This window comes from Peromyscus maniculatus, chromosome 4 (genome assembly GCF_049852395.1).
Source record: "Peromyscus maniculatus bairdii isolate BWxNUB_F1_BW_parent chromosome 4, HU_Pman_BW_mat_3.1, whole genome shotgun sequence".
In the NCBI taxonomy this organism is placed as follows: Eukaryota; Metazoa; Chordata; class Mammalia; order Rodentia; family Cricetidae; genus Peromyscus; species Peromyscus maniculatus.
Genome location: NC_134855.1, coordinates 136,542,642 through 136,565,672, shown reverse-complemented (window position 1 = coordinate 136,565,672; position 23,031 = coordinate 136,542,642). Strand labels below are relative to the sequence as shown.

The 23,031-nt window shown below is 50.1% G+C and overlaps 1 protein-coding gene across 1 annotated transcript in view; it reads left to right on the top strand.

Moving 5' to 3' along the window:
• Mtcl2 (microtubule crosslinking factor 2) overlaps window positions 1-23,031 on the top strand; it is a 71,678-nt gene that overhangs the window by 32,262 nt on the left and 16,385 nt on the right. The window contains exons 4-11 of the mRNA XM_076571063.1: window positions 5,725-5,787; window positions 6,546-7,721; window positions 10,307-10,447; window positions 14,913-15,038; window positions 18,855-19,085; window positions 19,350-19,454; window positions 20,356-20,523; window positions 21,375-21,626. Of these exons, the coding sequence (XP_076427178.1) occupies window positions 5,725-5,787; window positions 6,546-7,721; window positions 10,307-10,447; window positions 14,913-15,038; window positions 18,855-19,085; window positions 19,350-19,454; window positions 20,356-20,523; window positions 21,375-21,626 (2,262 nt within the window). The remainder of the gene's footprint in view (window positions 1-5,724; window positions 5,788-6,545; window positions 7,722-10,306; window positions 10,448-14,912; window positions 15,039-18,854; window positions 19,086-19,349; window positions 19,455-20,355; window positions 20,524-21,374; window positions 21,627-23,031) is intronic.

Genomic DNA, 23,031 nt, shown 5'->3' with positions numbered 1-23,031 from the left:
AAAGCCCATAGACGCATACCTGGCATAACTCTGAGGAAGGTTCCAGCAGGCTCTGGCTACACTGCCTGCCCCTGAGGCAGGAAACTGGGGACCATTGCTTCCCTCTGTCCTTTGTGCTCTTTCAATGTCACCATGTGACTGTGGCATCTATTCAAAATGACAGAACTAGTATAAAAATATACAAAATAATGAAAGCCTTACCCAGCCACTCCCTTCTCATCTGCCTAACCTGGGATTAGCAGTTTGCTTTGTATTTTTCTGGGTCTTTCCCTGTGTTTAACAATGCACCTTTCTGTGTCTTTAAAAAATAAACAAAGACGGGTTTAGGTTGCACACACGGTTTCTGTAATGTACAGGATCATGTTGCATGGATGTAGCCTTTTAAAATGCTGGATGCTTTTGGGTTTTCTTCAGTCTGAAGTGCTTATTATAAAAAGTATCACAGAACCAAGCAAGCAGAGGGAGGGAAGAAAGTCCCAAACAGAACCATCTATTTCTGTCTTAAACACAGCCACAGGTCCAGAAGGTGCTCCAGAGGACACCAGTTGGCAAGGGTCCCTCAGGGAAGGGAGGAGGATGGGGGCAGCATGAGAGGAGGCCTTGGCTTTATCTACTTGACATCTGTGCTTTGCTGGGGTGTTTTGGGGGTGGGTGGGATGGGGTGTTTGCTTTGTTTGGTTTGGTTTGTCGAGACAGAGTTTCTTTGTGTAGCTCTCGCTCTGTAGACCAGGCTGGCCTTAAATCCAGAGATCCACCTGCCTCTGCCTCCTGAGGGCTGGATTAAAGGCGTGCACCACCACTGCCCGGCATGACTATATTTTTGTGTGTTATGTGGGTGTTCCTGTTTTGTTTTGCAATAGGGCTTGCTGTGTAGTCCAGGCTCACCCGGAACTCACTACGTACAGCAGGCTGGCCTGGAACTTGCTGTGCAGACAGGCTGGTCTTGGACCTGTGCCATTCTCCCTGCTTCTGCCCCTAAGTGCTGAATTTATACTTGTGTGCCCCTGTGCCCAGGTATTCAGTTTGGGTTTTTTAGTAACATTTTATTGAGATGTAAGTAGCATACTGTGAATTTGCCCTCCCCCTTTTCATTTGCAGTGCTGGGAATTGAACCCACACCAGCCAAATGCTCTGCTATTAAGCTACATCCCTAGCCCAAGTTTGCCCTTTTAGACTGCACAGTTAGTGAGTTGCACAATTGTGTATCCATCCCTGCTCCCTAATTCCAGGACTTTTTTGTTACACCCTTTAAAAAAAGCCAACCTCACATTTATTAGCGGTCACTCCCCATTCCTTCCTCTCTCAGCTCTGGGACACCGTTAAGATATTTTCCATCTTTGCCAATTTGCCTGGCCTGGATAGTTTGTGGAAATGGAACCCGATGCTACATGCCTGAGCCTGATGTTGTGTCTTCTTGGACACACACACACACACACACACACACACACACACACACACACACACACACACAAGCCTAAATCCCTAGACAGGGATCCCACGACAAACCAAAGTCCAGCTTTGCAAACCAACAGGTTTTATTGGGGTTACTTCCAGGAGTATGGGTGAGGGGTCACTTCCAGGAGCAGAAATGACTCAAAGACAGCTGCGTCACCAAGGCCCACCCCAGCACGGGTGACAGCTCACAGAGCTGGGAAACCTGGAGCATGCCACACAGCCTGCAGGCCGCTCAGCAGGTTGGGGATTGTCCTTCCCAGTGACTCTGGGCGGAAGTTCTTCCAGGCAGCCGATCTGGTCTCAGGGTTTTTGCAGCTTTTCTCCTCTGAGAGTTTTCTTTGGAGTTCAGCTTCACTTTGTGTGAGAGGGACTCTCGGCTTTTATTGCTGACTCTGGCAGAGAGGGGCCTAGTGAATCTGGTGGGCTTCAGGGGCTTCCTGAACCTCTTTAGTGTTGTTTACCTTCCTGCTTAAGGAGCTTCCTGCAGGATGGAAATCTTAATCTCGGAGGGAACTGTTGTTACACAGCAGTGCCCGCCATGTCTGGATGGCCTGGCTCCCTTCACATGGTGTCTTCAAGGCGCCGGCGTGGCCCTGAGCATCAGGACCCCATTCGTTTTTCCTGTGTGAACACACCAGTGGCTCGTTCCTCCGTTCCTCACTTGGAGGCCTGTTGGGTTGGAGGCTTGGTTTGTAGGTTACTTCCATCCCTTCCCAGTGGTTGGGCTGTTATTTCTCAGCCCACTGTCACGACCCCTCAGTCATTGCTGGTGGCTTTTTACATCATCTCATGGGTGCATATGTGATAGCTGGGAACGCTTCGAGATCTGGGTCTCTTCACTCCCTTCCTGGGACCAGGGGGACTTGGTGGAGCTGTGGTCACCTAGCTCATGGATTTCTAGGGAGGCGAAGGAGTTCCTTTGTGTGGGTTCTCCAGAATCACAGCAGAGGCCACAGCCAAGGCACCACTCAGCCTGTGGGAGTCTGACCCACAGCACCACCTCATCACTCCACGGGAGTCTCCCTCTGCGCTCTCCCTTCCAGGCCCCTTGTTTTGGTGAGCTTGTTTTGTGACACACACCTCCCCATGCCTAAGTCCTCTTTTGAAAGATCTGGGGCTCTTTTGGCAGCCTCGTGGCATCCGGACTCTTATCTCCATCTTCCTGCCTCATTGGTGTTCCCGAAATTCTGTATGACCTAAATGAGTTTTAAGATAGACCTAGAGTGGGCTGACAAGATGTAAACACCAGACTCGGGAAGGAGCCCTGCGGCTTCCCAGCAGCCTGCCTAGCATAATTGGTAAGCTCCAGGCAAATGAGCAACCCTGTCTCAGGAAAACAAGATGAAATGATGGAGAGCGTCTGAACAACTGAGGTTGTCCTCTAGTGTCCACGTGCATGCAAACACACACACACTCACACACACACACACACACACACACATCCATTTGTGCATGCATACATGTGTGCACACTAAAGTTGTCCTCTAGACTCTACATGCATGCAAACACACCCACTCATACACACACGTGCACACTGAAGTGTCCTCTAGTCTCTACATGCATGCAAACACACACACACACACACACACACACGTGTACACACTGAAGTTGTCCTCTAGTCTCCACATGCATGCAAACACATGCATTTGTGCATGCACACACGTGCCCACATGTGCACACACACTAGCAAACACCCACATGGACACACACACACGTGATAGGGCCAACCCGCTTTGCTGGGAAGTGACTTTAACCTTGGATGGCTGAGGCCTACCTCAGGCCAGTTCCTCCAGACTCTGAAGTGACGCCTTCATGGGTGTTTTCCTGAATCCCCAGGTAATTCTTCCCTGCATGCGGGTTGAAAACCACTATTAGCTCCACTCAGGCCCTCGTCAAAGACACATTTTTCTCCCACCAAGCCTTTGGAATGCAATCAAGAGCTAGGTCAAGAATTAGTCTCAGGTTGGCTTTGTATTTGCTACAGAACTCTGGTCAAGTTCCTGCTCCTTTCTCAGTTTCAGTAAAACAGGGCTTAATGAACTGGAGAGATGACTCAGTGGTTAAGAGCCCTGGCTGCTCTTCCAGAGGTCCCAGGTTCAATTCCCAGCTCACAGCCGTCTGTAACTCCAGATCCAGGAGATCCAGCACCCTCTTCTGGCTTCTACAGGCACTGCACACATGTGATGCACAAACATACATATAGGCAAAACACTCATGTACATAAAATAAAAATATACGAACAAACAAGTCTTGTTTTATGTCAGTGGCCTGCCTACAGTGATGGGGAACGAGAGGTGACGGTTGGCATATCTAAAACCCCTGGGGGGCATTTCCAGAAATCCAAGTGGGCAGCCCAACTCAGAAAGTTGAAAACAACCCAAGTGTGGTTTCAAAAGCTGGTGGCATGAATCATCCCTCTCTCGGGAGGAAGTGTTCAATGGAATCATGCGTCTAATTGAATGACTTCTTTAAACAACAAGAAACTTCAGCGCTGATGATTGTAGCATTTCCTCAAATTCCCCACCGTGGGGCTTGTGCCCTTTTGCGCCCCTGCCAGCAATAAATGAGCCTTCTTGTTTAGCTAGAGCTTCACCAATAGGTCGTATTGTTAGGAGCCTTGGCGTGTTGCCAATCTGATCATTGAGAAGTGGCACCTCAGTGTAGCTTTCTTTGAGTGTCTCCATCCTGAGTGGGGCCAAGCATCTCTCCAGGGTTAAGATGGATTTGCCTTTCTTCTGTAAACTTCCCCCCACCCTGAACTGGGGCTGGAACCTGGAGCCCCATGCACACTGAGCAAGCTCTCTCCCACTGAACAGCATCCCCCAGTCTTTCTTCTGTCGTTTCTTTTAATGAGACGAGGTCTTAATCTGTGGCACAGACAGGCCTTGAATTTATGATTCTCCTGCCTCAGTCTCCTGAGTAACTGGGAGTAACTGGATTTATAGGCCTGCCCCCCTGGGCCTGACTTCCTGTGCTCTTTCTTATATTCCTAACCCATTTTCCTATTGCAGATATTTTCACCAGTTCATTGTTTATTTCTTAACTGTGTGTGTGTGTGTGTGTGTGTGTGTGTGTGTGTGTGTGTGTGTGTGTGTGTTTCTGAAGATGGAACCCAGGGCTTGGAACACATGGGGCCTGTTTTCTAGCACTGAGCTGTGCTGGGACCGAGATGGAGACGGTTTGCTCTCCTTTGTTTTGGTTTTATCTGGGTAGTATTTCCTGTGTAATCAAATGTATTGATTCCCCTCCTCCGGAGCTTCTGGGTTTTTGAACCTTTGCTCCTTGTTCGCCTCTCACCATCACTTTTGAGTCTCCTGTGTTCTTTCTACTTTTGCACCCACATTTTGTTCATTGGCATTCATTCTGTGCCCAGGGTCCTGTGAAATGTCACTTCCTGCGAGGTGGAGATTTGCATGCAGAGTTTTAGGGAAGATCCCCTTAGGCTGCGACAGGGCGTGAGGCAGAAATAGAAACTGAATCACATGGATGGCAACGGCTCAAGCTAGTGGCCCTTTATGGTTGAGGCATGGGGCCTGGGCTCCGCCCAGGGAGCTCACTTAAGGTGCTCCCCTTAGCCAGTGGGCACCACTACCAAGAACAGTCCTCGGTTTGGAGGTCTTTCCTGGGAGAATGAACATCTCGGCCCCGAAGCAGGGGGCCACAGCATCCTTTTGGTATCTCATTTGTCTGGTTCAGTATCGTGTTCTCTGCACTCTGAGGTGTGCTCAGGAAATCTCTGATGAGTGAATGAAAGACAAGTGTCAGCCATGAAAACACACACAAGTGACATCTGGAGCGAGCGTCAGCCATGAAAACATACATCCAAGTGACATCTGGAGCGAGCCGTTGTATTTATATATTTAGGAACACACACATATGCAGCAACACTTAAAGAAAGAGGCCATGAATTTGAATGAGGGGGAGGTATATGAGAGGGATTGAAGGGAAGGAAGAGAGAAAATGATATAATTATATTTTAATCTGCAGGGCGGGGGTGGGGGGGCAAAAGAGCACAAATTCCAATTTCCAGCCAACAGGATGGCGACGGCACAGGTGGGTGCAGGGAGGAGGCGCCCTGGGCGAGGTATCCGGTTATTTCCTCCCGTCTGCCTGCCCTGTGCTGTTCACTCGGTGACCCCTTGGTCAGCCGTGGGTGCTGGCGGACACATGCAGGCTGAGCTGGGCTGTCAGTGTGAATCTGTCGTGTGAGCGCTCTTTGGACACGCATCGTCTTCGTGATCTTTCAGTTTGGTTCTTCTTTCCCTTTAGCACTCCTTGAAGAAAAGAGGAACCCGATCTCTGGGGAAGACGGACAAGAAGCCCACTGCACAGGTACTTCCGCAGCACCCCTCACAGGCCCTGTGTGGAGTTTGGAAGACCAGGCCAACTCCAAGTGTCCTGGGACGTCCCCAGAGGTCCCCATCCCTCCCCTGTGTCTCTCCTGTACACTTCCTTCCCTGTGCGTGCTCTCAGCTCCACTCTAACTTTTCTTTCTCCAAGCCCACTCTGAACCCATCCTTAGACACTCCGGGACCCACACGTTGCTCACACAGCATAGGGGTGACTAAACCCAAGGTTCAGGGTCACAGGTCCCTGGACTCTGCGGCTTGATTGCCGTCCAACTGAGATGCATCACTTCAACTTTCTGGTCCATTTCCTCATCTCTTCTTATTGTGTGAGTTTGTTGTAAGACTTAGATAAAAGTACCACATTTTGCACAGGCCAGGCACAGAATCCTGTTAGCAGCCGGGGTGCCAGGCACTTTTTGTACATTTCCCCCCATTTAACAGTCATTGTGTGAGAGAGGAATGTTTCTGTCCCCTTTTACAGATGGAGCAGTTCTAGCAGGAATGGCCACAGTCAGTCAGAATGTCACCAGCTCCAAGACTCCGAGATTGTAGGCAGTGTGCCCTGGTCTCTCAATATCAATGTCTCTGCTCTGCTCTCTGTGGCCTCCAGGCCTGGAGAGCCGGGCTGATTCACCCCTGTGTTCTCAGACATAGTCAGTATGCTCCAGAATGCTGTGGCTAGCTCCAAGCTGCCAATAACCTTCCTTATTGCTATCTGTCTCCGTACCCCTTGGGCCGCAGGAGGACAGCGCAGACCTGAAATGCCAGCTGCATTTCGCAAAGGAGGAGTCGGCCCTCATGTGCAAGAAGCTCACCAAGCTGGCCAAGGAGAACGACAGCATGAAGGAGGAGCTGCTCAAATACCGCTCCTTGTATGGAGACCTGGACGCAGCCCTGTCCGCGGAGGAGCTGGCGGATGCTCCGCACTCCCGCGAGACAGAGCTGAAGGTGCACCTGAAGCTGGTGGAGGAGGAGGCCAACTTGCTGAGCCGGCGCATCGTGGAGCTGGAGGTGGAGAACCGGGGCCTCCGGGCCGAGATGGACGACATGAAGGACCACGGGGGTGGCGGGGGCCCCGAGGCCCGGTTGGCCTTCTCGGCTCTGGGTGGTGAATGCGGGGAGAGCCTGGCTGAGTTGCGGCGCCACCTGCAGTTCGTGGAAGAGGAGGCTGAGCTGCTGAGGCGCTCTTCCGCTGAGCTGGAGGACCAGAACAAGTTGCTGCTGAACGAGCTGGCCAAATACCGCTCCGAGCACGAGCTGGATGTGACTCTGTCCGAGGACAGCTGCTCGGTGCTCAGCGAGCCCTCGCAGGAGGAGCTGGCGGCCGCCAAACTGCAGATCGGCGAGCTCAGCGGCAAGGTCAAGAAGCTGCAGTATGAGAACCGCGTGCTCCTCTCCAACCTGCAGCGCTGCGACCTGGCCTCTTGCCAGAGCACACGCCCCATGCTGGAGACGGACGCCGAGGCTGGGGACTCTGCGCAGTGCGTGCCCGCTCCCCTGGGCGAGGCGCTGGAGCCCCACACTGCTCGGCTCTGCAGGGCCCGCGAGGCCGAGGCGCTGCCCGGGCTGCGGGAGCAGGCCGCCCTGGTCAGCAAGGCCATCGACGTCCTGGTGGCTGATGCCAATGGCTTCTCGGTTGGCCTCCGGCTGTGCCTGGACAATGAGTGTGCAGACTTGCGGTTGCACGAGGCACCTGATAACAGTGAGGGACCCAGGGATGCCAAGCTCATCCATGCTATCCTGGTGCGGCTGAGCGTGCTGCAGCAGGAATTGAACACTTTCACGCGCAAGGTGGATGTGGCCTTGGGTAGCTCTGGCAAGGAGCAACCTGAGCCCTTCCCTGCGCTACCCGCCTTGGGCTCCCAGGGGTCCTCTAAGGAGATCATGCTGGCCAAAGACCTTGGCTCTGACTTCCAGGTAAGATGCCCAGGCTAGGGTCCTGTTACTTTTTTTTTTCTTTTTTCTTTTTCTTTCTTTCTTTTTTTTTTTTTTTTTTTTTTTTTGGTTTTTCGAGACAGGGTTTCTCTGTATAGCTTTGCGCCTTTCCTGGAACTCACTTGGTAGCCCAGGCTGGCCTCGAACTCACAGAGATCTGCCTGGCTCTGCCTCCCAAGTGCTGGGATTAAAGGCGTGCGCCACCACCGCCCGGCTTCCTGTTACTTTGATTACATACAAACTTTGTGCTGGACCAGGCACACGACAGAGGAGGACACAAGGTCATGTGTACAAACAACTCTACAAGTGTCCTGCAGTCAACAGTGATCATCATCCAGAACATGACCAGTCAGTCCCAAGGCTGCCCTGCTCAGTCTCCCTGCTAGCCACTATCCCTGCTCCTCAGGACAACCTCCTGATTTTATCCATCTTTGAGCTTTATATAAATGGAATTGCAGAAACCAAACACAGCAGTACCTGGCTTTGTTCACTTGGCCTGCTATTTGCTGTTACAGGGAGTAAAAATGTATTTATTCCAGCTTACTAAGTATAAGTCTGTTGACTCAGTGAATTGCCCAGCATGCATTTACTATGAATGGAGGTTGATTCTGAGGTCCTATCTTTTTGCTAGATTACTTTTTTCCCTTCCCCCCTCTCCCCTGCCCTCCCCTCTCCTCAGTGCTGGGGACAGACCCAGGGCCTCATACATGCTAGGCAAGTACTCTACCATTGAACCACATCCCTGGCCCCCTCCTTTTAAAAGACTTTTGAAAATGTACGTGTGTGTGCATGCGTGTATATGTATGCCCCCTGTGTGTGGGTGTCCACAGAAGCCAGAGGAAGGTGGCTGTGAGCGCCTTGATATGGGTGCTAGGAACTGAACTTGGGTCCTCCTGAAGAGCATCAAGATCTCTTAGCCATTGAGCCATTTCTCCAGGGCAGCCACCCTACCCCCTTCTTTTCCTATCTCTTTGGTGACTAAAATCTTTATTACACTTATTTTCTGGGGGGTCAGGGGGAGCCACTGTGGACATGCAGCGGTCACAGGAGTCAGTTCTCAGATGGTCCTGCAGATCTACTCAAGTCGCCTTGGTAGCAAGGACCTTTACCCACTAAGCTCTCTTGCCAGCCCATAATTTTGCATTTTAAAGCAACTGTTTGTGGTTTTGAAATCATTTTGATGAGTTTTTGAGAAGCTTAGTCTTAATACCCAGGATATGCTACCTAGAAAAACTAAAATGGCAAAAATGTCCACAATTTGCAGAGTATTCTTGCGAAAGCAGCACAGAAACATTGGAGGCAAATACAAAAGTAAGGGGACACCTTGTGTCCCTGCTTACCACTTTGTGCCAGTACCTCTGTAGATGGTCTTGAGTGGTGATCTTCAGTACAGTCGTCACATGCAGCAGCCATGTGGGCATGTGGCTCAGCGGTAAGGCACTTGCCTTAGCAGGCAGCACAGGCTTCATCTCCAGGACAGGATAGAAACAAAACAAAATTCCCGAGAGAAAATTTAAAAATTAAATGAATAAAAACGACAGAGGATTGGGCAGAGGTTTCTTGGGTGCAGTTACTCATTTAGATGCTTGTGTCTAGTTGCATCCTGGAAGCACCCTCCTAAACCCCCATATGCCCTCCCCTGCGCTTCTTTTTCACCCCTTTTGCTTTGTGTTGTAGCTGTTGTTGGACAGCGTCTTCCTCGTGGATGGTATTCCCAGTCTGTTTGCTGGATACTTTGTTGCTGCTCCCTACCCTTTGTATTCCTGAATAGTGTGTCTTCTTCATGCACTGTATTACCTACCAGTCCATTTGCTGGATACTTTGTTGCTTGCCCCTGCCCTGTGTGCTCAGCACAGATAGGTGGTCGTCTGTAGAACCAGATAGCAATAGGATTCCCACTCCAAAGGTCCTTATTGCCTAGTGAGGAAGAATTAACCAACGCGGCAAGCCTGTGACTAGGATATGACAAACAGAAGAGGGACCTGAAAGAAAGATACATAGTTTCTATCAACAAGGAACTTGTCCTAGATCTTGAAGAGGCTCAGCTCATAGACAAGGAACATGGTAGGTTCAAGGAACTGTGCAGAGCGTTGAGGCTGGGCTGCAGAGCATGGGGTGGTTTGGTTTTCATCCTGAGAGCAGATTCCCATGCATGGCACTGCACAGTACTATAGCAGCTTCAACTCATGCTTTGCTGCTTGGGCGTGAGATGGCTTCTTAAACAAGTGGACAGCCCCATGTCGAGTCCCCTCCTTGTTTCATCCTGAAGAGTGTGCTGGGATCACACAGGTGGTAGAGCAGTGGAACTGTTTCAGAAGGCTTTGCGTAACAGCCATTCACAAAAATAGTGTTTTCACGTGCCTACTCATTCATCTTTGCAACAGGCAGTCATTGCGTGGTGGCAATGCACCCTGGTAAGGCTGGGTCCAGGGTGCAAGGTTGACTCACCTGGGCCTCACTCTCCCGTGGACAGACCCTGTTATGGAGCTGAGGCCTGGTGGGGACCTTTTGTAGTGTTCCTCGGGCCTCTCCCCATGGCTGTCCTCTGCTTGTGCCCCTCCCTTTAGCCATCTGACTTCAGAGAGCTGCTGGAATGGGAGCCCAGGATCCGGGAGGCCTTCCGTGCTGGTGACTTGGACTCCAAGCCTGACCCTAGTCGGAACTTCCGGCCTTATCGAGCTGAAGATAATGATTCCTATGCCTCTGAGGTGGGTCAAGGCCTAAGCTGGAGGTTGGATAGAAGGAGATGGTCTGGGGCCTCTCAAAACCAGGGTGATCCCTGGAGGGTGATGGTATGGGCTTTGAGCATTCCGTTTGGTTTTAAGCTTCCTGACAACCAGGAGTGGGGGGGAAAAAGAAGAGAATTTGAATCAATCCCATGGTCTAGTAAGAGAAAGCTGGACATGGTGTGTACCTGTAATGCCAGTGTTAGGATGTTGAACTGAAGGCCATCATAAAATGTCTAGTGTACATACCAGAGAGGCAATGGTGTAGCTGGAAGTTTCTCCTGCCTGTACCATCCCCCACCCCCCACCCCCGACCCCGCACGCTATGGGACAAATCTCTCCCACCCGCGTCCTGCAGCTGCTTGGTCCTAAGTAAACACACAGAGGCTTAATATTAATTACCAATTGCATGGCCTATGGCAGGCTTCTTGCTAGCTAGCTCTTTTATCTTATTAACCCATTTCTATTAATGTATGTTTTGCGTGTTCTGTGGCTTTACCAGTCTGCTGGCATATTGCTCCTTGGGTGGCAGGCTCGAGTCTCTCCAGACCCCTCTTTTCTCTTTCCTGTCTCTCTCCTTGGATTTCCTGCCTGTCTCTAAGCTGCCTTGCCATAGGTCAAAGCAGCTTATTTATTAACCAATGGGAACAACATGTATTCACAGCATAACAGAAAGACATCCCCCAGCACAATGGTCTCTCCATTCTGGCTGAGTTCAGGTTGTGAATCTCTTGTGTGCTGGCTGTGAGATCTTGGATATGTCACTTTGCTTCCTTATTTGTAGGGTTTGTGGCCTTAAGAACAGAGCCCCTCATAGGGTTGTTGACAGGGGTAGATACATAAAAAGCGTTAGCTTAAGGCCTGGCCTCTATGGGTGAGGATGAGGACAGTGTCCATGACATGTCACTCGGACTTAGGGGACCTGAGTGAAATATCACTCTGATGGTCTGGTGGTATGACCTTGGATGCATTCACATCCTGTGGCCCCAGCTTTCCCACCCACAACATTGATGATCTAGAGTTCTCTGGTCTTTGAAAAGTTCCCTGTCTTGAGGGACCTTGAGCCTGGGATGCTCCCTGGAAACTGAGGCAGTCTGGACATTCTAGTAGGGGAAGGGGGGAAAAAGGAAAAACAGTGTCTGGGGGGTAACTGAGCTGTAGCCCTGTGCACTTAGTATACCGAAGACCTTAGTTTTGATCCCCAGTGGGGAGTTGGACAGACAGAGAAGGGCAAGGAGAGAGGAGGAAGAAGAAAAACCCTGAGATACTTAGATCTCATTTTCTGAGAAGAAATGAGCTTGTTTGTGTGAGCTTGTTTACACATTTAATCGGTTTCATTCATCCTTCCTGAGCAGTTACTATTGAAACGTGGCACCAACCCTGAGTTCAAGGAGTGTGTGTGAGGGTAGCAGCCTGACTTCTTCTAAAGAGTTGTTGGTTTGCTGAGCCAGGGTCTCAGGATGTAGACCACATTTACCTCAAACTTAGCATCTTCCTGCCTCCAACTTCTTAGTGCTGGGATTACAGGCACATGACACTTTGCCCAGCTCTGCAGAAATTTTAATACAGAACAGGTGTACAAGACATGCCTCAAATCATTGCAGAGACAGTGCCAAGTTATCCTATTATTGGCCACATAATTTTTTCTCACAGCAGGACACCTGCCATGCCTGGGACCATTTCCATGTTCCTCTTCCCGAACAGTGTGTTAGAATAAACATTCCCGTTACCAGAAATACGCAATACTTTTCTTTCTTTGAGATGGAGTCTCACTGTGTTGTTCAGGCTGGTCTCAAATGCACAGGCTCAGGTGACCCTCCTGCCTCATGCACCTCTTCATTTCGTCCGGCTAAAACCTTCGTGACTGGAGTAAACAACAGAGTATCGATGGGGCGGAGCTACAGCCCAGTGATGAAGCTCTTGCTTAGCATGTGTGGGGCTTTGAGTCCAGTTCCCAGCATCCACACACACACACACAAATAGGGAAGGGAGAGAGAGGGAGAAGGGAAGATGGACAGGTGCTTACAAACTGAACACCTTGTTCCCCTTTGGTGCCCTGTGACAGGGTCTTGCCATGTTGCCCACGCTGGCCTCAAGCGCACGATCTTCCTGTTTTGTAAATTAGCCTCTAGATCCGCCAGCAGACTCTAGAAAGTTCCTTCTGTGTTCCCTTCTAGTCTCTAGCTGGACTTACAAAAGAACAGGTTTTAAAACACTTTTTACATTTATTCATTTAGTGTGTGGGTGTGTGCACATTGGGCTGCAGCATGCACGCATACTCAGAGGACATCTTGTAGGAGTTGGTCCCTCTCCCTCCCACCATGGGGATCCTGGGAATCAAACTCAGGTCCTGATGCTTGTCTGCAAGAGCCTTTATTGGCTGAGCCATCCTGCTGGGCCAAGAACACATCAGCTTTGCCTAATTAGTTCTAAATGCTTTTTTTTTTTTTTTTTGGTTTTTCGAGACAGGGTTTCTCTGTGTAGCTTTGCGCCTTTCCTGGAACTCACTTGATAGCCCAGGTTGGCCTCGAACTCACAGAGATCCGCCTGGCTCTGCCTCCCGAGTGCTGGGATTAAAGGCGTGCGCCACCACCGCCCGGCCTAAATGCTTTTAAAACACCATTTCCCCCAGAAACTGGAGAATTTGGTTAACTTTTTTTTTTAATGATCTTGTGCCATAGTCATTGTAAGCCACAATAAGTACAATTAGACCCCTAAGCAGCATTACATGAAGATATAAAGAAAGTTAAGATCATTAGGTAGTTAACCATGTTGATAGTTAATGTGTTTCTGTTATGTAATAATACACAAAGACAGTATCTGTAAATGTACAGCTGAATGGATTTTTACACATATAGACCCATTAAACACATTTTAGATCTCATTATTTATTATTTAAATTGCTTCTAAATTTTTATATTAATTAAATGTATTCATTTATTTTTATTATTATTATCCAGACCACAGTTTCTCCTCCCTCCCGTCCTTCCATTCCCTCCCCCACTTCCCCCAGCCCCCTCTTCCACCACTGCCATCCACTTCTCTGTTTCTGTTCAGAAATGGTCAAGCCCCCCGTGGGTGTCAACAAAGCATGGCACATCACGTTGAGACAGGACCAAGCTCCTCCCCTTGTATTAAGGCTGGGCAAAGCAACCTAGTATGAGGGATAGGTTCCCAAAAGCCAGCCAAAGCTTTGGAGACATCCCTTGCATCCATTACTAGGAGTCCCGAAAGTAGACCAAGTTATACAACTGACACATACATGCAGAAGGCCTAGTCCCATGTAGGCTCCCTGGCTGTCCATCCAGAGTCTGTGAGCTCCTGTGAGCTCAGATCAATTGTTTCTGTGGGTTCTCTTGTGATGTCCTTGACCACACCCATACACACACACACACACACACACACACACACACACACACACACACACACAGCGGCTCATACAATCCTTCCTCCTTCTCTTCAGCAGGATTCCCTGGGCTTGGCCCAGTGTCTGTATCTGTGTCCATTGATTACTGGATGAAGGCTCTCTGATGACAATTGGCGTAGTCACCGATCTATGAGTATATTGTTAGGAAGAATATTGTTAGGCATCGTTATGTTGACATTTTTTTCTCCAGTCGTGTATGGAAAGATCTCCCCATGCTTATGAATCGGTAGGATTAACATAGTAAAATGGCCATCTTACCAAAAGCAATCTACAGATTCAGTGCAATCCCCATCAGAATTCCAACATAATTCTTTACAGACCTTAAAAGAGCAATATTCAACTTCATATGGAAAAACAAAAAACCCAGGGTAGCCAAAAAAATCCTGAACTTCCGAAGCTGTCACCATCCCTGATCTGAAGCGCTACATCCCTGATCTCAAGCTCTACTACAGAGCTGTAGTATGGTAGTGGCATAAAAACAGACAGGTGGATCCATGGAATCAAAGACCCCGACATAAATGCACACACCTATGGGCACCTGATTTTTGACAAAGAGACTTCTAAACCTTTAATTATAAACAATGAAATTGCATGTGGTGGCAGCTCCTATAGCCCCAGCTACTTGGGAGGCTGAAGCAGGGGGATGCCTTGAGCTCAGGAGTTTGAGACCAGCTAAAATACTGAGGCCGAGTCAAAAGACCAGAAAATTACTGAAGACCAGAAAAATACTGAGGCCGAGTCAAAAGTAAGTAAATCAAGCGATTAAAGAGACTATGAACAACTTTGTGAATCAAATTTAGTTCCCACGGTATATTTTTTTTCTGCAAATAAATTTGCAAGAGAGAAATGTTAAAAATTATTCTGTGGAGGGTTTGACATGGACTGTTTCATTTAACGGTCACAATGACTCTGAGGCAAGGACACCGGGTCCAGCTGACTGTTGGTTCTCTGCTCCTGCCGTTCTTTGACCACAGCCTGTGTCCTCTCTCCACTCCTTGTGTGGCCCCCACCCCACTGCAGATCAAAGAGCTTCAGCTGGTTCTGGCCGAGGCCCACGACAGCCTCCGGGGCTTGCAGGAGCAGCTGTCCCAGGAGCGGCAGCTCCGGAAGGAGGAGGCAGACAGCTTCAACCAGAAGGTGGTCCAGGTGGGTTTGTACCACATTTTATTTCACCTGCTACACCTTCTCCCAGGACTGAAGATGCAGAGGCCATGGTGTAGCTCTGTGGTAGAGCGCTTGCCCAGCGTGTGGGAGGCTCAGGGTCCTGTCCCTAGCAGAAGCAGCCACTAGTTCTCACGTCTACAAAATCCTCAGCCTAGAGAGTGAGTTCCTGTTTCCTCACGCCTCATATACCTTGCTCTGCCCAGACATCACTTCCTGGGATTAAAGGTGTGTGTGCTTCCCAAGCAAAGGCATGAGATCTCAAGTGCTGGGATTTAAGGTGTGTGCCACCACTGCCTGGCACTGTGTCTAATTTAGTGGCTGGTTCTGTCCTCTGATCCTCAGGCAAGTTTATTAGGGTGCACAAAAATCACCACAGGCCAGAGTTTGTGATTGTAAGCTCTAGCCTGAGCTGGGACCCCTGCAGGTGATATTGGCTGCCTAGATGACATTGGCCTGTTTAATCTCTTTGGATTTTGCTCTGTTTTGTTTGAGACAGTGTCTCTCTCTGCTATTGATTGTTTTTTACTCTTTGAATCTTTTGGAAGCCTACCACCAGCTCCCAAATAAATCACACACAGTCTTTCTCTTTTTTTATGAATGTCCGGCCTTAGCTTGGCTTGTTTCTAGCCAGCTTTCCTTAACTTAAATCATCCAATCTACCTTTTGCCTCTGGTCATTTACCTTTCTCTATTTCTGTATACCTTTCTTTACTTCTTAACTCCATGGTTTGCCATGTAGCGGAGGGGCTGGCCCCTGGTGTCCCCTCTCTTTCCTTTCTTGTTCCTTAATCTTCCTTTTCTCTCTTTTTCTCCTATTCTCTCTGCCTGCCAGCCCCGCCTATCCTTTCTCCTGCTTGCTATTGGCTGTTCAGCTCTTTATTAGACCAATCAGGTATTTTAGAAAGGCACAGTAACACAGCTTCACAGAATTAAACACATGCATCACAAAAAGAATGTGTTAATCATTAAAAGAATGCAACACATCTTTGCATCATTAAACAAATGTTCCACAGCATTAAAATAATATTCTACAACATCTCTCTCTATGTAGCTCTGGCTGTCCACTCAATATGTAGAGTGGGCTGATTCGAACTCACAGAAATCTGCCTGCCTCTGTCTCCCAAGTGCTGGGATTAAATGCATGTGACACCATGACTCTCAGTTTCATCTCTTTAAAAAATTTTTTAAAAGATTTTTTTTTATTTTTAATTACACATATATATGTGTGGATATGTACACGTCAGTGCAGGTGTCTGTGGATCTGCCTGATGTGGGTTCTGGGAACTGAAACCTATAATGGACTTTGTTAGACCAGCTCCCATGATCTGCTCAGGGTAATGAAAGGAATGCCTCAGAGTATCGAGGGGTAGGGAACTTTTATCCGAGGGTAATTAGGAACAAGTTTTAGTCTATCCATCACATTTTATTCATTCATTCTTTCACCCATTTACTTCCTCACACTTCTCTCATGCTTCTTCTTCATCTCTCACCCAACACACACACACACACACACACACACACACACTTCACTCATATTCTGTAGCAGCTCTTGTCTCGAAATGTCGCAGCACAGGTGTGTGGGTTCACATGACTCCATGGAAAGAAGATTCAGAGGTGCCTTAAGAATGAATTTAGCTTTCGAGGCTGCAGGGGAATCCAGCCTCTCTAACTCAAGGCTCTAGAGACTGACCCCTTTCCCTTTACCTTGGGCATTTTTATATCTCTCAATATTTACAGTTTAGCCAGTTGATTTCCACATGCTCAAAACAACCTAAAAGGAGCTCCCAACAATACAATGCCAAGTGCAAATTCCTCAGTTTCTCAGTTACCACAGTTTGCTGGGTTTCCTGAACCAAGTTTTGCATAGGCCTTGTATCCTTAGGCGGCTCTGAGACAAGATTCACATAGGACAAACAAAAGGTATCAGTTAAACAAAAGATGGATTAGGGCTAGGTGCTACTCTCTGGAGCCACTCCTGGGGAGCTCAGCAGGGATACAGCCACAATAAACAATTGGCTGAACCTTGAGTGGTACCTGCAGAAAGGGAGCTACTGCAAGGAAGGACTGTGTCTTGATGTAAACAGCCTGGCCTTGATTTAACAATAAACAACACCTGGGAATTAGTCTTTGTGTATATTCTGTAGGGGAGGCTTAATCTGTTTTGGACTTGTTCTAAAGTCTTTGCAAAATGTATGAAAGGCTGTCTTTGAGACTGAGAATACTGCTACTTTCCTGTGTCAGTAAAGAAGAATATTCTGGTAATATTTCTGTTCATCGGAATTATACAGCTTAAACAGAAATCCACAGCTAACTGTGTGCCCAGAGATGTAAAACACACCACCAAAGGGCCGTGGAAAGCACCCCACAGCTGTTCTTGTAGGGAGGTATAATGGTGGCACATGAGAAAGTTACAGACAGAAAGCAGCCCGTTTCCACAGCCAGTGACCCCACGGCCTTGCCAGGTAGGGCTCCCCATCAGAGAGTTATAGGTCTGGTGGGTCGACTTGTCAAACATCAGTTGTCACCTGCTGTATACTCCCACGGCCCTCAGCAGAAACCGGGTCCTCGGGAAGAGCAGCCAGTGCTTTTAACCACTGAGCCATCTCTCCAGCCTGTTTCAACTCTTGGCCTCAGTTTCCTGTTTTTGAAATGGTGCTTCTATCAAACCGGGCTATGGATCAGTTTGATAGTTTGATAATAGCATTTATTAATGGTGAGATGGGTAAAGACACTAGTCACCAAGCCTTACAACTTAAGTTCGATCTCCAGGACCCGTACAGTGGGAGAGAACTAACCTCTCTAGTCCTCTGACCACCATGCACATGCCAAGGCACCTGTGCCCACCCGTACACATACAAAATAATAAGGAAATGTAAGAAAGAAAGAAGGAAGGGAGGGAGGGAGGGAGGGAGGGAGGGAGGGAGGGAGGGAGGGAGGGAAGGAAGGAAGAAAGAAAGAAAGAAAGAAAGAAAGAAAGAAAGAAAGAAAGAAAGAAAGAAAGAAAGAAAGAAAGAAAGAAAGAAAGAAAGAAGCAGACCTTCCCGAATGGCCCGTGTAACACACGCCCCACATATTGTATCCTGTAATCCTCATACTCTTCCCTATGAGGTCCCCCACTTTACTGATCTGGAAGCTGCCGCGGTGATGGTGCAGGGTAGGACGTGCTGCAGAGGCAGAAGGATTACAGATTCGGAAACAGAGCTCACAGAGCAGACGTGCTTCGCTGAGAGCTGTACATCCCGGGCCTGTGGCTCCCTTAGCCGTGACCTTAGGATAGTTCATGTTACTCAGCCTTTCTTGACCCCAGCATACCTCTGCTCTGCACCTCGCCCTCTCTACGGTCCCCACTTAACGTCATAGTTCCCAGACCAGTGTGAGTACATGGGAGGCATCTGACGCCCGGTAGGTACTCAGTCATGGTGGCCAGAGGTCATTCCTCAATGTGAGTACATGGGAGGCATCTGATGCCCGGTGGGTGCTCAGTCATGGTGGCCAGAGGTCATTCCTCAAGCTGATTTCCCAGTGTTTTGAGTCAGGATCCCCCCCTGGCAACAGGGCTCACTGATGACAGGAGGCGGGCTGGCTGAGCTTTTTTATGTGCCTTCTGGATGAACTAAGGTCCTTATGCTTGTGTGGCAGGCACTGTACTGACAGCTCTCTCTCCAGCCCACTGGGCTGCTTTGGGTAGTGGCCCTGGCAGGGGTCACCAGCAGGCACTTGACATTAGTGTCCCCCCTCTGCCTTTGATCTGGGTCTGAAATCAACGGGGGGCCTCCCTTGCTCACGCCTGTCCTGACAGCTAAAAGAAGACCAGCAGAGGGCGCTGCTGAGGCGGGAGTTCGAGCTCCAGAGTCTGAGCCTCCAAAGGAGGCTGGAGCAGAAATTCTGGAGCCAGGAGAAGAACATCCTGGTGCAAGAGTCCCAGCAGTTCAAGCACAACTTCCTGCTGCTCTTCATGAAGCTCAGGTGGTTCCTGAAGCGCTGGCGGCAGGGCAAGGTCCTGCCCCACGAGGAGGATGACTTCCTGGAGGTATGGCTGAGCTTAGGCCTAGCCCTGAGCGGGAAGAAGGGGGCATGGGGCGTGAGTTCTGCTTCTCTCCCGGAACAGTGCCGGGTCGGGGGGGGGGGGGGGGGGAATCACCGTTAAGGTGTGGGACGTCATTGACAGGCGTTGGTTCCTCCTGAGCTGCTCATCCTTCCCACATGGCTGCGCAGTCCCCTTTCTACCTGAGCGGCTTGGCAGTGTCCCCACCCTCTGAAGGCTGAGGCTGTTGAATGTGGTTTCTCAAACCAGGTAAACAGCATGAAGGAGCTGTACCTGCTCATGGAGGAAGAAGAGATGAACGCCCAACACTCGGATAACAAGGCCTGCACAGGGGACAGCTGGACCCAGAACACGGTGGGTTCAGCCCCTTCTGGTCCGACTCGTGTGTACCGTGTGTACCTCATCCATTAATGATCACTTCCGGCTGTCTTCTCACACAGCCCTGATGGGACACGGGAGCTGCAGATGGTGATTGGCTGGGAACTGGCCCGCCAGCTGCTCAGGGCTAGGGGGACGTGAGTCATCCGGGGTGGTGACAGAAGAGCAGATGATCTGTGAAGTACGGGAAGAAGAGCAGTGAATTTGTTATATAGGGAGCAGTGTTACAGAGAAGGGGGTCACGTGTAGTGAGCTTCCATGGATGAATAGGGGCTTGTTAAATTCAGAAAGGAAAACAGACCATACTGAACCAAGAGGACTGTGTGTACAGAGGTGTGGCAAGATGTGCTGGAGTAGCTGTGACCAGTGGGACCCTGGGAGAGGGTAAGGATACCAGGCCAGGGTCACATGAAGAGAGGCCTTTATGGTCTAGAAATAAGAAAGAACTGTCAGATCAACCCACAGGTCAGAGGGAGCCATGGAGTCCGTCAGCCTCAAAGGGTTCTACAGTGAGCTGGGGTGTGGCTGAGCAGTGTGTAAGGAACCAGGAAAAGGGAGTACCATTTGAGAGGCTCCATGGAGGCCTCAGCTTAGAGAGGCAAGAGAGCTGTAGCCTGGGGCCTGCCAAGCCTGGGGAAGGTTGTTTCTCTCCATCTGGGCAGAACTGCTGCTCATGTGACAGTACATTGCATGTGGGACGTGCTGCTCAGCCAGGCTACCCCAGGACTGGCCTTCACCCCCATTTTACTGGAGAGGACCTGAAGAGGGTTCTCTGAGGCTGGTAGGGCCCAGGCTGGACTCCTGGGTGAGTCAGCAGCACCAGGGCTGCCCTCCCTGCCTTCACAAAGCTCTTGAGCAGGTCTTACTCTGTCTGCAGCCTAATGAGTACATCAAGACCCTGGCTGACATGAAGGTCACACTGAAGGAGCTGTGCTGGCTGCTCCGGGACGAGCGTCGCGGTCTGACTGAGCTTCAGCAGCAGTTTGCAAAGGCTAAGGCCACATGGGAGACGGAGCGGGCAGAGCTCAAGGGCCATGCGTCACAGGTAAGCCTCCTTGCTTCTCAGGGACGTCTCTCCCTGGTTCCCAGCCCAGATCTAGACCGTCAGATTGGGGAGGAGGGTCCTAAGCTGTGCTCTTGGGTGCACAGGACCCCTTACACTTCACCTTGTGCCCCAGAGAGATAGAGAGATAGAGAGATAGGCTGAACTGTGGGCTCGCAGAATGCTCCCACACCTGCCTGCACGCCACATCCAACATGGCTCTGGGCTAGACCTGACTAGGATGTCAAGAGAATGAAGAAAAGACAGAGGGACACAAGGAGACACAGAAAGCTAGGATTGGGTGATCTGGGCTCTCTGTTGGAGAAACCACAATGCTCTGGAAGCTTAGCCTATTTATTATGTAGTTGGTTAGAGCAGAGAGACACAGGCAGGGTTATTAATACATATTAAATAGGCAGGGGCTGAGTGATGGTGGCGTACACCTTCAATCCCAGCACTCAGGAGGCAGAGGCAGGCAGATCTCTGTGAGTTCAAGGCCAGCCTGGTCTACAGAGTGAGTTCCAGGACACCCAGGGCTTTACAGAGAAACCCTGTCTTGGAAAAAAAAAAAAAAAGAGTTGATAAATGGCATGGTTATCAGTAGCTGGGGGGCTCTGCCTATTGTAGCCAGATGTGGAATGTTTAGCCCCTTGGAGCCCCTCCGAGGGACGGGATGTAGCACTTGGCTTACAGAGGTTTAGGAAGGGAACATTAGTGCAGGGTCTGGCTTGTATGCAGAAAGGGGTCCTCAGCTCTGTTGAAGGGGGATCAGCACGGAGGGTCCCCAGAACCTCTCTGGTATAGGTGTGGAGCCAGTGTGCCCTCCACGACCCAGCTGACGCTTCTTCCTGCAGATGGAGCTGAAGGCTGGGAAGGGTGCCGGCGAGCGGCCCGGGCCCGACTGGAAGGCTGCGCTGCAGCGGGAGCGGGAAGAGCAGCAGCACCTCCTGGCTGAGTCCTACAGCGCCGTCATGGAGCTGACGCGGCAGCTGCAGATCAGCGAGCGCCACTGGAGCCAGGAGAAGCTGCAGCTGGTGGAGCGGCTGCAGGGCGAGAAGCAGCAGGTGGAGCAGCAGGTGAAGGAGCTGCAGAACCGCCTCAGTCAGGTGAGGCTGGATCCGGGGGCTCAGGCGGCGAAGGAGCTCGGAGAGAGGCGCGAGAACCAGGCCTTTCCTCGGCCTCAGTCTTTCGGGCCCCTCGCCTCTGTTCACGCCACTCTTACGCATGCCAACCTCACATAAGGCCGTCGTTTCCTGCTCGTAGCTCACAGCTTAGCAGTTGCAATAAGAACTCCCCCCCCCCCAAGTTCTCAGTGGCCAGGTGTCAGTCATGATAGGCCCATTATGAGGGCCTGTCAAAACCAGGACCCATAAGTGATTGAAGGGCCGAGAGTGATTCCCATAGGAAAACTGGAGTCCTCTGGAGGAGGGAGACCAAGACCTACGTACTGCAGAAACGATACTCCATCTGGCTCCCTCCCGTTGCGCTGTGTGGGTTTACGCCTGCGGAGGGTTTTCTGTTCGTTTCCTGCATGCACACTCGCCTCTCCCATGCAGAGGCTCCGCAGTGTAGCTGCTGCTTCACCCCAGCATTCATTATCCCACACAGACAAAATCCAGGCACCGTGTTTTCACTAGGGAGCGGGCGATGTCTCACAGCACTTGCCTAGCATGCGTGGAACCCTGGCTTGGATTCCCAGCACCACGGGAACCAAGCGTGGCGCCTCATGCCTGTCATCTTTTGGGAGGTAAAGGCAGGAGAGTTAGAGGTTCATGGCCATCATCCTCAGCTAGTTAGTGAGTTTGGAGCCAGCCTCGTTTACAAGGAACCCTGTCTCCAAACAACCAAACAAGCAGAAAGTAGCCCCCTAGTGGGATCTACACAGGAGCGTGTGTACAGTATCACGACGCTACATTCAAGGGCACTCGAGTGTTCAGTGATTGAAAAGCTGGTCTCAGAAGGGTTTTCCCTTGGCCTTCCAGCCCCATATCGTGGTGTGTGTGTGTGTGTGTGTGTGTGTGTGTGTGTGTGTGTGTCCGCCCGCTGTAAACAGAGCGTTATGCAGACCTGCTTTGCTTTTTCCTTGCCAGTTTCCAAGACTCCCCAATCTTTGGACTCACCTGATGAGGGCGAGCATCTCTCCAAGAGTTACCTTCATTGTATGTCTTCTCAGAATGCAAAATGCAATCTCCAACCCCCTCAACCTTGGAAGGTCACTTTGCAGATGAGCAAAATGACCCAAAATGTCCTGTTTCTCACATCTGGCAGATTAAAAAAAAAAAAAAGATTATGTGAATGAATGGTTTGCTTGCATGTATGTGTATGTACCATGTACATACCTGATGCCCTCAGGCCAAAAGAAGGTGTTGGATTTCTTGGAACTGGAGTTACAGATGGTTGTGAACGGCCATGTGGGTGCTGGGATCTGAGCCTGAGTCCTCTAGAAAAGCAGCAAGTACTTTTAATGGGTGAGCCATCTCTCCAGCCCTAACATTTGGTGTGAAGTGACCT